This window comes from Mizuhopecten yessoensis, unplaced genomic scaffold (assembly GCF_002113885.1).
Source record: "Mizuhopecten yessoensis strain PY_sf001 unplaced genomic scaffold, ASM211388v2 scaffold10403, whole genome shotgun sequence".
Taxonomy (NCBI): Eukaryota; Metazoa; Mollusca; class Bivalvia; order Pectinida; family Pectinidae; genus Mizuhopecten; species Mizuhopecten yessoensis.
In genome coordinates, this window is record NW_018408529.1 from 427,785 (window position 1) to 439,547 (window position 11,763).

General features: G+C 39.3%; 1 protein-coding gene across 1 annotated transcript in view; it reads left to right on the forward strand.

The window, feature by feature from the left end:
- LOC110460454 (pikachurin-like) overlaps window positions 1–11,763 on the forward strand; it is a 77,405-nt gene that overhangs the window by 57,390 nt on the left and 8,252 nt on the right. Inside the window, exons 5-10 of the mRNA XM_021513371.1 lie at window positions 1,175–1,319; window positions 4,696–4,888; window positions 5,713–5,838; window positions 8,634–8,871; window positions 9,168–9,396; window positions 9,860–10,040. Of these exons, the coding sequence (XP_021369046.1) occupies window positions 1,175–1,319; window positions 4,696–4,888; window positions 5,713–5,838; window positions 8,634–8,871; window positions 9,168–9,396; window positions 9,860–10,040 (1,112 nt within the window). The remainder of the gene's footprint in view (window positions 1–1,174; window positions 1,320–4,695; window positions 4,889–5,712; window positions 5,839–8,633; window positions 8,872–9,167; window positions 9,397–9,859; window positions 10,041–11,763) is intronic.

An 11,763-nucleotide genomic window follows, 5' to 3' on the forward strand; every position in this document is an offset into this window, starting at 1 on the left:
CAGAAAGGTCAAAAATGAAAAGTTATTTCAATTTTAGTTTGTTCACCTGTTGCGGACAATCCTTTTATGCCAATATCTTGTGGTTTAATTTCTTGTGCAATTGTTGAAATTAGCTATAAATATACAATTCAATAGTTTTGCTAAGATGGTAATAATTAGCATGAATATTCCTGAGGGATCATTGCTGTAGAAAGAAAGTAAACAATTTGGGAGTAAAAGATTTGTTTGAATAAACATCAAATAGGAAAGCTTGATGGTTCTCCAACAGCTCTTGTCTTGTTTGGAAACACAAACATTTGGGAATCTCCCCAGATCCTGCAGTCTATGGATCTAGCACTGACCTTGCTAATTGACTGGTATTGTGGTGTTGTGATAAGCTAGGTTCTATTGATGACAACAGATTTGTCTGTGGCATGGTAAGACCTCATCTGCTCTCCGTGAACCTCAATACGCGCGTTATAAGACAAAAGATAAACAATGGAATGACATGTACACGTTCTGGCCTACGTATAAAATGCAACGTTTATTGATGCAATGGTATTTTAGGAATTATTTATGTAATGGTATTTTAGGAAATGTAGTAAATAAAATGAAAGACATACCGAAGACAGTGGGACGACATGAACCGACCTGTGGGGCCATCCCAAGTCTAAATAAATCTTCACGGTTATCAATTACTAGAATTCATTTTTGACCTGACAACCTCTGAAGATGTTTAGAAGAACATTATTCAATGCGCTTTCCTTTTGTGATACATTGTACATTGTATAACTAAACTTCGAAAATATGAAAATTCGTCATAAGCTGTAGAAATGTAGTAAATGATTCGAAATTTGAAAAAAAAGGAAAAACTAATAAAAAGTGACGTTTCTTACTAAATAAAAAAAAAATTCACTTGAAAAATTTTGGAGTAATGCTTATGTTTTTGACATTTGTACATGCATTTACAATACATCAGCCTGTTTATACCATATAACGGAAACTTTTGAGCTTGATTCTTAAAATAAATGAAATGTATTAATTGGAATTATTAGAATTATGATATCAGTGTGTGTAATATTGATGACAGACAAGACAGATATTTCATTAACATTGTTGTCAAGCTGTTGTGGTATGAGTTAGTGTGAGTACAGGCAGGTGTTACAATTTGCACTTGCTACCCTCTGTGTTGTAGGTATGACTGCGGAACAGGCCCAGCCATATTGAGAAGTAAAGTACAGGTCACCATGGGCAACTGGAACAGGGTACATGCTCGCCGGGTGGACAACGAGGGTTCTCTCCGACTGAATGACGGCGAGATGGTCGTCGGCTTCTCCAAGGTATTCCTAACCCTTTCACCCCTGTAGACCATAATAGACTCATCAATATCAATGTATGGTAGAGTCTATTAAAGTTACATAAGGGTAAAAGCGTTAATAAATAATATATTAGAGTGTGACAGTCTGTAATGTCACCCCACAATGTCATGGTTTTGTCATCAATTGACAGTGCTTGTATATTGATTAAACTCAGGGCAACAAATGTTGTTGTTACACCTCAAGTGAATTTCTAGCTATTTGATTGGTTGGGAGAAAATTAAACAAAAATCTCTGTCACCCTCCAAAATACAGTGGTTTTAAGGGGCGCGCGTGATATTGCCATGAGACAGAGAAAAATATTACATGCGCGAAAAATGTGCGTTCTGGGTTCTTCAGTGTCCATTTTTCACCGCTTCGTTTCCCCACCATGATGGTCACAAGAACGTTTGACGGCAACAGCCAATTTTATCAAGCGCCAGTGCGATAGCAATTGTAAACAGCAGACTATCAACAAACAAGAGGTCATTATCAAAGTTTGCTGCCGTTTCTGAGCTACATATGGAGAAGATTCTTTCCTCCAAGGACTCAAAAAACACTCAGAGGGTGGTTAAAGGAAGTTGCCGGGTATTCAGAGAGTTTCTAGGCGAGGATAGTAATATAAGACAAAGATGTGTAGAAGGTTTTTTTTTAAGATGAATATTTATTTAAAGACTTTTGGTGTAACAAAATAGATATGACTTTCATTAGCAGGCGACAGTGAATATTGCCAACCCTCAAAAACCCAGTGTCACCCTCGGCTCGCCTCGGGTGACAATGGTTTTCTCGGGTTGACAATATTCACTGTCATATTCACTGTCACCTGTTAATGACTGATGCATTATTATCATGTTTCTGAAGGGTATAATAGAAAGACTTCCATTTGCCTGATACATTTCTATATATTTATATTCCTAATGCAAGTCCCTATATGAACACTACAAGAAGAAATTGAATCCATAGGGCCATGTAATAAGTGTCAATTCAAAGCTTCTCAACCCCCTCAATGTGAGACCGTCATAAATAATCAAACATTTAGATGATGTCAAGCCGTTCCAGGAATATTGTTTGCACTGACAATACAGACTCTTTAATATCTCAAATATTATGGAGATTCACTCAGATAATCAATAACTATAAATTTAGAAAGTATATACCAGGAATTTTTCCACCTAAGTCAAATTTTCGTCGTTGGCTGGTATAATATACATTTGCCCAGTTTTAATTTTGCCCCATACACTTAATAACTACGTCTATTATATGTTGTTTACTAACGTTTACTGTCATGATAGATTTGCCCTCATCAAGGGGGCGACAATAACTTAACTGGGGCAACATTTTCCAGTACACAGTATAAATATTGAACATTATAATTGTATGACATCCTAGTGGGCTTCATGCTATGTAGAAGTAACAGGCTTGTGTTTGTTAAAGACTCTCTATACAGCCTCGAGATATTCTGCATCCTATGCCATATAGGTGACAGGCCACATGCCACCTTTACTGTTTTAGAAGAATATTATAGATTGCCTTGATGACAGCAAACACAGATAAAAGCAGCATTTAGGGCCGACATTTAGCTGCTAGAAGACAATGCGCCAGTGTGCTCTCTAGTTTTATAAAGTACACCGTGATTAGTCTGTTAGTCACTGAAGGCAGGAACTGTACTTCTAGTTTGTTGCATTTAAACCCCTGAAGTGAGCAGCTAGCACACACGGAAATTCAAGTGGAAAATTGGCACGCTTCGTCCAAATATTGAGTTTTACATTTGTGCTGTTTTGATGTCTGGGACATTTCCAATGCAAATTACCTTCAATGACTGTGGCTTTGTAGATCAATCAAATGCAACACAGGACAACTGTTGAGCGCATACATGCTTGCTGTTTATACAATTTATACTTACGCAATATTGCGGCTTATTTAAAGAACTTTGTTTGAAGGTGGAAATTCCTTCAGGTTGTACACCTGCAATTCTACACATCGTAAAAGCACCAGGAAAAAATCAAGTATTGATTTCCAAGATTTTGGATCCCTGCTTAAAGCAAACATGATGTAGCTAAAACAGCTGCCAGGTTACTTAATGTATATGTATGTGGGTTGATTGTGTCTGATCCCCATTTAACAGTCCTTCCTGTAGTACAAAAGTCACCTTTTCAGGAGAGAACTGATATAAGCATAGCCTGTTTTTCGATCCCATTCATATACCATCATGAATACAATTTGTTGAAATGAATACAAAAAAAAGGTGACTTCTTTAAAAAAAAAGGTCAATTTTGTATTACAGAGGTCCATGCTGTAATTATGAGGTAACTCCTGTAATACAGAGGTGGTTCCTGTAATGTGGTGGTCCCTCCTATAATACATAAGTCATAGCTACAATGTATCCTGTAACAGAGGTCAATGCTGTTATACAGAGGTCATTGCTGTAAAACAGAGGTCATTGCTGTAATACAGAGGTCATTGCTGTAATACAGAGGTCATTCCTGTAATACAGAGGTCATTGCTGTAATACAGAGGTCATTCTTATAATACAGAGGTCACTGCTATAATACAGAGGTCATTGCTGTAATACGGAGGTCATTTCTCTAATACAGATGTCATTGCTGTAATACAGAGGTCATTCCTGTAATTCAGAGGTCATTGCTGTAATACAGAGGTCATTGCTGTAATACGGAGGTCATTCCTGTAATATGGAGGTCATTCCTGTAATACAGAGGTCATTGCTGTAATACGGAGGTCATACCTGTAAAACAGAGGTCATTGCTGTAATACGGAGGTCATTCCTGTTATACAGAGGTCATTCCTGTAATACAGAGGTCACTGCTGTGAATTGGAGGCCATTGTTGTAATATATACGGAGGTCATTCCTGTAATTCAGAGGTCATTCCTGTAATAAGGAGGTCATTCCTGTAATATGGAGGTCGTTCCTGTAATATGGAGGTCGTTGCTGTAATATATACAGAGGTCATTCCTGTAATACAGAGGTCATTCCTGTAATACAGAGGTCATTGCTGTAATACAGAGGTCATTCCTGTAGTGCAGAAATCAACCCTCTTACCTGTGACTGTTGACTGTAATGAACTCATCCCAGGCAATGTATGGTAGAGTTTACTAAAGTTACACAGGAGTGAAAGAGTTAATACTGTATTACAGAAGTCACTGCTGTGATAAAGAGGTCAATACTGTATTACTGAGGTCAATGCTATAATACATGCATATAGGTCACTCCATGTTAGACTTGAGTGACATGGTTCAAAGCAGAAACTGTTAAGTTTTGTGTCTGGAGATATTTCTTGAATATAGAATGAGAATGTTAATGATCTGTCATCGTACATCTGAGTGATATTTGTGTTTCTCCAAGGGGGCGTACTCCCGGATCACACTGAGTCTGCCAGTGTATGTTGGTGGCTACAGGAACATGACCTCCATGTTACCACGCATTGGCATTACCAAACCCTTCGTGGGCTGTGTACAGGAGATCACCATCAATGAGTACCGATACGACCTGAGAAAAAAGGAGTTAGTCGGAGACACGCTGTTCGGCATCAACGTTGGTAAGTAACTTATTACTGTGTTCTTTATATGTGTGTCGGAAAATACTTCTAATCAGTCATCGTTATAACTCTTTTTAAACATATCTATGTTCAAGTCAGGGCCCCAGCTTCAGACTTGCGGGTGCCCTAGAGTAATCACAGTGTCCTTCAATCCGTCCCACCACTTGTCTGTTTCAGGAGATTATCTCAAAATCCTGGAATTTGACATGCCGAAACATTTCGACATCTAAATAAGCAAAAGGGGTTTAAAAAGTTTCTAAGGTCAAGATCACCATTTCTAAAAATAGACCATCGGGGACTAGTGACAGTCTTTATCTTAGAATCTAAAAGATTGATCTTTTTGAAATACGACATGATAATACTTTGTGATTTACAGGTATATATATGCAGTAGGGGATTAAAAGGTTTCTAAGGTTAAGGTCAAGATCACAGTTACTAATGACCAGTCTGGTACAAAGTGGAGCCCTGGCTGACCAGTCTCAATTTCAGGTCATCCTCAGTAAAACATAAATAAATAGTCATATGAAGTCAACATGTTTAACTGTAGAAGTAAAATTGATTGAATTTTAATTAAAAATAAACAATATTGAAACTTGGTTTACCTGGAGAAGGACAAATCATGCAGATCACGAACAGCAGGGGTCCCCCCCCCCCCCCCCAAGTTTTTTTCCCCCCTGNCTCCCCTGATCATCTTGTCTGTAGCCAACATAGGCTGAGTATTGTAGTAAAACCTTGATCACACAGCTATGACAGGGCAGGTTTAGATGTGTTGTTACCTATTAGACACAGAAACTGGATGTAAATATTGTTATTTTCTCGTCCAGGCGAGTGCAGTGAAGGGGTATGTAACCAGGTGCAGTGTGCCAGGGGAGGTAAATGTGTGGCCAAGTCAGCAGACCAACACATCTGTCTGTGTCCTCTGGGAACAGGGGGAGAGAACTGTCAGTACGGTACGTATTAGTTGTTTTTATTACATAATGTACTGTGTTATCCGGTGAATATAACACTGTTAGATTTTTTGCGTATTAACCCATGTAATATGACCTATCAGCTCTGTGATTGGTTGTAAGTTTCAATTGTTTCAACTCTGACGTTATGCCTAGGAAAAGTACATGAAGTCACAGACTTACGCACTGGAGTCAGAATGGCAGCTTTTCATAATTCAAGGTTGCATGAAAATTCTCGTTTTGCACGAATAGATGCCACAAATTTTGATTATGTGATAAAAAGGATCTTATACTCATTTTCATTTCATATGAAATTTATGAAACTCGTCACGAATTTTTCAATTTTCGAATTTCAAATTGAAAAATTCCTAGACTCGTTTCATATATCTCACATGAAATGGAAACTCGTGTAGGATCCTATATATATGGTTGAAACGATCCAGGTGTCACAAAATATATTGGGATATTCCGGGACAAGAAGTGGGTAAGACTGATAAAGCTCATTAAGCATAATTTCAGAGTTTTCTGTCGATTAAATAGCCATAACCAAGATTAATTGTTCCGAAAAACATCAAGAACATAGGCTTCCAGTGTAGGTCTTACCCATGGACCAACACATCTGTATCACTAGGTATGAGGGGAGATAACTCAACCTCACTTATAGACAAATGTGTTTACATTATCGGGATATCACAAAGCTTGGGCCTGTAAGTAAATGAGGAACAACCAGTTTGTCTGTTTTTGTCTCGCCGCCACGAAGTAGCGGAAGCGAGACTAAGGTGTTGCTTTTCCGGCAACGACGGTGGCGTCAACATTAAGTTTTGCTTTTAAGTTAGTTTTACTGAAAGTATAAGTGCTAGAGCAACCAAACTTGGACCATAGATGCATCTTAGATACAACATCTGAACCCATGCATCAAATGCTGGATGCAACCTACCTTTCATGGTCCATTGACTTTGTCAGCATCTCCATCAACATTAAGTTTTGGCGTTTAAGTTAGTTTCTTTGATATGTGCATTGATGGTCAAAGCGGGACACAGGCGAGACATATCAATCTGAACGGCTTGTTAGACATAACACTTTAAGGTATAAATCCTGGCGTAGGCTTTGTCAAGGCTCGCCTGAAACCAGCATCAGATTTCTAGGTCTGAACTTATTTCATAAATGAACAACTCTGGTTCAACCAGATCGCGATAAATGAAAGCAGCCCTAGACAGGTATAAACACAGTGAAAGGAAGATGTTCTAAGGCTTCCACAACCTTTGTCTCATGTGTATACTCAATGTCATTTTCAAATATTGGAATTAAGCAGTTCAGATAGACCGTTAAATTATATGAAAACAGCAGTTATTTCAATTTCATTTTGATGATTTCCTATGCAGTTTAATGTTTATATGTTTCTAGTTCACTTATCAAGAATGCTTCTTATCTCCAATGTTCATTGTTTGTTTTAAAATTAACATGAATGGTGACTTGTTGGAATCATGTGAGAAATGTTTACAGCTAACGCAGGTCTCTGTGAACATCCAATTTATAAATGTAAAACTACAGCCAGTGAAAACCAGGAATAAGAAGACCTGTATCCCACAGACTTTCAGACTCTTCATTTTCTGGTCCTGTATCCCACAGACTTTCAGACCCTCCATTTTCTGGTCCTGTATCCCACAGATTTTCAGACCCTCCATTTTCTGGTCCTGTATCCCACAGACTTTCAGACCCTCCATTTTCTGGTCCTGTACGCAACAGACTTTCAGACTCTCCATTTTCTGGTCCTGTATCCCACAGACTTTCAGACCCTCCATTTTCTGGTCCTGTATCCAACAGACTTTCAGACTCTCCATTTTCTGGTCCTGTATCCCAAAGACTTTCAGACCCTCCATTTTCTGGTCCTGTATCACACAGACTTTCAGACCCTCCATTTTCTGGTCCTGTATCCCACAGACTTTCAGACCCTCTATTCCTGGTTCTGTATTCCACAGACTTTCAGACTCTCAGTTTTCTGGTCCTGTCTCCCACAGACTTTCCGACCCTCTATTTCTGGTCCTGTATCCCACAGCCTTTCAGACCCTCCATTTTCTGGTCCTGTATCCAACAGACTTTCAGACTCTCCATTTTCTGGTCCTGTATCCCAAAGACTTTCAGACCCTCCATTTTCTGGTCCTGTATCCCACAGCCTTTCAGACCCTCTATTTCTGGTCCTGTATCCCCCAGACTTTCAGACTCTCAGTTTTCTGGTCCTGTCTCCCACAGACTTTCCGACCCTCTATTTCTGGTCCTGTATCCCACAGACTTTCCGACCCTCTGTTTCTGGTCCTGTATCCCACAGACTTTCAGACTCTCTATTTCTGGTCCTGCATCCCACAGACTTTCAGACTCTCAGTTTTCTGGTCTTGTATCCCACAGACTTTCAGACCCTCTATTTCTGGTCCTGTATCCCACAGACTTTCAGACCCTCTATTTCTGGTTCTGTATTCCACAGACTTTCAGACTCTCAGTTTTCTGGTCCTGTATCCCACAGACTTTCAGACCCGCTATTTCTGGTCCTGTAGCCCACAGACTTTCAGACTCTCAGGTTTCTGGTCCTGTATCCCACAGACTTTCAGACCCTCTATTTCTGGTCCTGTATCCCACAGACTTTCAGACTCTCCATATTTTCTTAATTTCTTTACAGTAACACTACCAGTGGTGATAGATTATCTCAGGCCTGGTCTCAGCCAGAGACAAATATTTTCTTATAATACATTTAATATTTCATTTTCTTTTGTTACTAATATTTATCCCATTATTATTGTTTTCAGAAATCAACGTCCGCATCCCGGAGTTTGGTGGTCATTCCTATCTACAACATAATGGCCTCGGTCGCTCCACGCTATCCTACACCCAGATAGAGATGGTGTTTAAACCCACGAGTCGTGAGGGGACCCTGCTGTACAACGGTTACACGCTGGACAGGAAGGGTGACTTCCTCTCATTGGCGATGAAGGAGGGGCACCTCGAGTTTTGCTTTGACCTTGGCACAGGGCCAGGGGTCATCAGGTACAGGCTTTGGACAAAGTGTCCATTATTTTAGCACACGTCTGTAATTAAATTGTCTGTCTTTTAGAAGACCATAATGTACAGTACCTTATCAAGAGGATCAAAAAAGGATCGGTGACCGACCGGGCCATTTTCCTGCAACAATTAAATGAAAAATGCCACAAAACAAATCTCTGATTTCTCTTTAAAACCTCTTGAGAATGTGACAATCTAGTTCATTCTAATCTCTTGTTAATTGTTTTGATAACTTTTGTATTGATCCGAGAGTATTGACCTTGACCTCTGACCTATTCCAGGAGTGTGGAGGAAATAAGCCTAGGCCAGTGGCACTGGGTGCGTGTATCCCGGACAGGTCTGCGTGGTGTGATGGAGGTGGATGAACAGCCACGTATAGAGGGTGTGTCTCATGGGGCGTTTACTCAGCTCACCCTGCTCCAGGACCTGTATATCGGGGGCCACGGTAACTACGACCACACTTCTCGACTCGCCAACCTCACCACCTCCTTCCAGGGCTGTATACAGAAGGTAGGCATAGTAACCTGGCATCACTCGGGAGATAAAAACAAACTAACTAACAAGTACAGGTAGTTAACATTATGTGGTATTATGAAAAAAGAAATGATGAGCAACAACACCACTGAAAACTGTACGTAATGTGATGCTTGACATGTGCTGACGTGTTTAGGCCAAAGGGAGGCCATCTTCAGAGCACAGTCACACGATGTTTGCAACTATGGTACAAAATGACAGTAAACCTTTTTGGCGATGATTGATAAACCCAAGTTTTGTACAAGTCAGGAAAAATGGTGGAATTTATGTCTGTGCTTGAAACGTGCTGGAAAAAAAGATAAAATCTGGTAAAGGGCTGCGATTTTCCTAATATTCCTAAAAATATTGTTGTACATGTAGTATAAATTATGTATTCTTTTCTATGCTGGACTATCATCTGAAAGACTCTATCCTTAGCCTGTGTTTTGTTGTCTGTCAGATCATCATTAACGAGCAGCCTCTACAGCTCCTGGAGGACGCCTCCCAGGGGGTGAACATCGAGGGTTGTGAGCACCCCTGTCTGGGCGAGCCATGCATGAATGGCGGGGAGTGTGTTCCTGACAGAGACGTGTACCAGTGTTTCTGTCCTCTTGGCTATGGCAACACCAACTGCGAGGATGGTACGTTATCTCTGTTCAGAGGTTTTTCATGGAGATATCGGTGACATGATAATATAGGAGAAAATTTTCGCCCAATCAAACTTTCGCCCTTGACCTGTAAAATCCATATTCTTCCAGTTTTAAATTCTCCCTTCACATTAAATAAACGTTTGTTTTATGTTGCATACTAATATTCGCTGTAATGAACATTCACCTCATTATGGAGGGTGAAAAAAGGCAAAAAGTAAACTGCAGTGAAAATTTTCCCAGTATACATGTACAGTACACTTATTTAATACAGCTGTTTTTCGTATGTTAAGACATTGTCCTTTTATCTGATGGTTTATTTTTAGGTCACCTGAGCTCTGCTCAAGTGACCTATTCCAATCACTTTCCGTCCGTCCTCGTCCGTCGTGCGTCGTGCGTAAACTTTTTACATTATCAACTTCTTCTCAAGAACCAGTGGATGGAATTTTTTCAAACTTGGTCAGAATCATCCTTGGAAGATGGGGCTACCAAATTGGTAGATTCCTACCCCAACCCTAGGGGCCAGGGCGGGGCCCAAAAGGGAAAATTAGCCAATATTTCAAAAATGTTCTTCTCCAGACTCAGAGGTATTACAGTCATTTTCTCTGCATGGATGGAAAGATCATCAGGGGCTTTATTTAAATTGTAAATTTCAGAACCCCCGAGCTATCCGTTCTCCCTTGGGGAGGGGGTAAAGTTTACTATAGTTTATATAGGGAAACAACACTTTTGGATATATTTTGACAATTTTCTGTTGGAAATTATTTTTACTTGGTGAGAATTATCCTTGGAGGAGGAAGATGGTTTTAAATTGTAAAATTGGGATTCCTACCCCAACCCTAGGGGCCCAAAAGGGAAAATTAGCCAATATTTCAAAAATGTTCTTCTCCAGACTCAGAGGTATTACAGTCATTTTCTCTTCATAGATGGAAAGATCATCAGGGGGTTTATTTAAATTGTAAATTTTAGGACCCCCGAGCTATCCGTTCTCCCTTGGGGAGGGGGTAAAGTTTACTATAGTTTATATATGGAAACAACACTTTTGGGTATATTTTGACAATTTTCTGTTGGAAATTATTCTAACTTGGTGAGAATTATCCTTGGAGGAGGAAGATGGTTTTAAATGGTAAAATTGGGATTCCTACCCCAACCCTAGGGGCCAGGGCGGGGCCCAAAAGAGAAAATTAACCAATATTTCAAAAATCTTCTTCTCCAGACTCGGAGGTATTAAGGTCATAGGAGTGTATTGATAAACGGAAATAGGAAGTACATCCCTAGTTGAAAATCCAATGTAGGGAGACAGTATTACAATTTCCGCAAATTCTAATGTTTAATATGAAATTGATGAATATTGTATGTTTATTATTGACAGAACAGTGTGTTCTCTCAATATTAAAGTAGTTCAAAGCAATCCAGGTATTAATTCAGGTGGTTTTTTTTATCAATGAGTTGCATGTGTCCATTTTTCTGTACTTCAGGAATCCGGCTACCTATTTCACTACTGTGAAGTTTTTCAAGAACGATAACTCTTGCCTGCAATTACTATGTGTATATGGTTTTATTATAAAATGTCAATTTTTATATCGTGTATAGAGAATTAATTTTACACAATTTCAGCATTTATTAAATTGATATACATTAATGCAATACCAATATATGTCAGTATCATTTTTATTGACATTATTTTGTAAAAATATTGTGTCTTTCATTTTTTTTT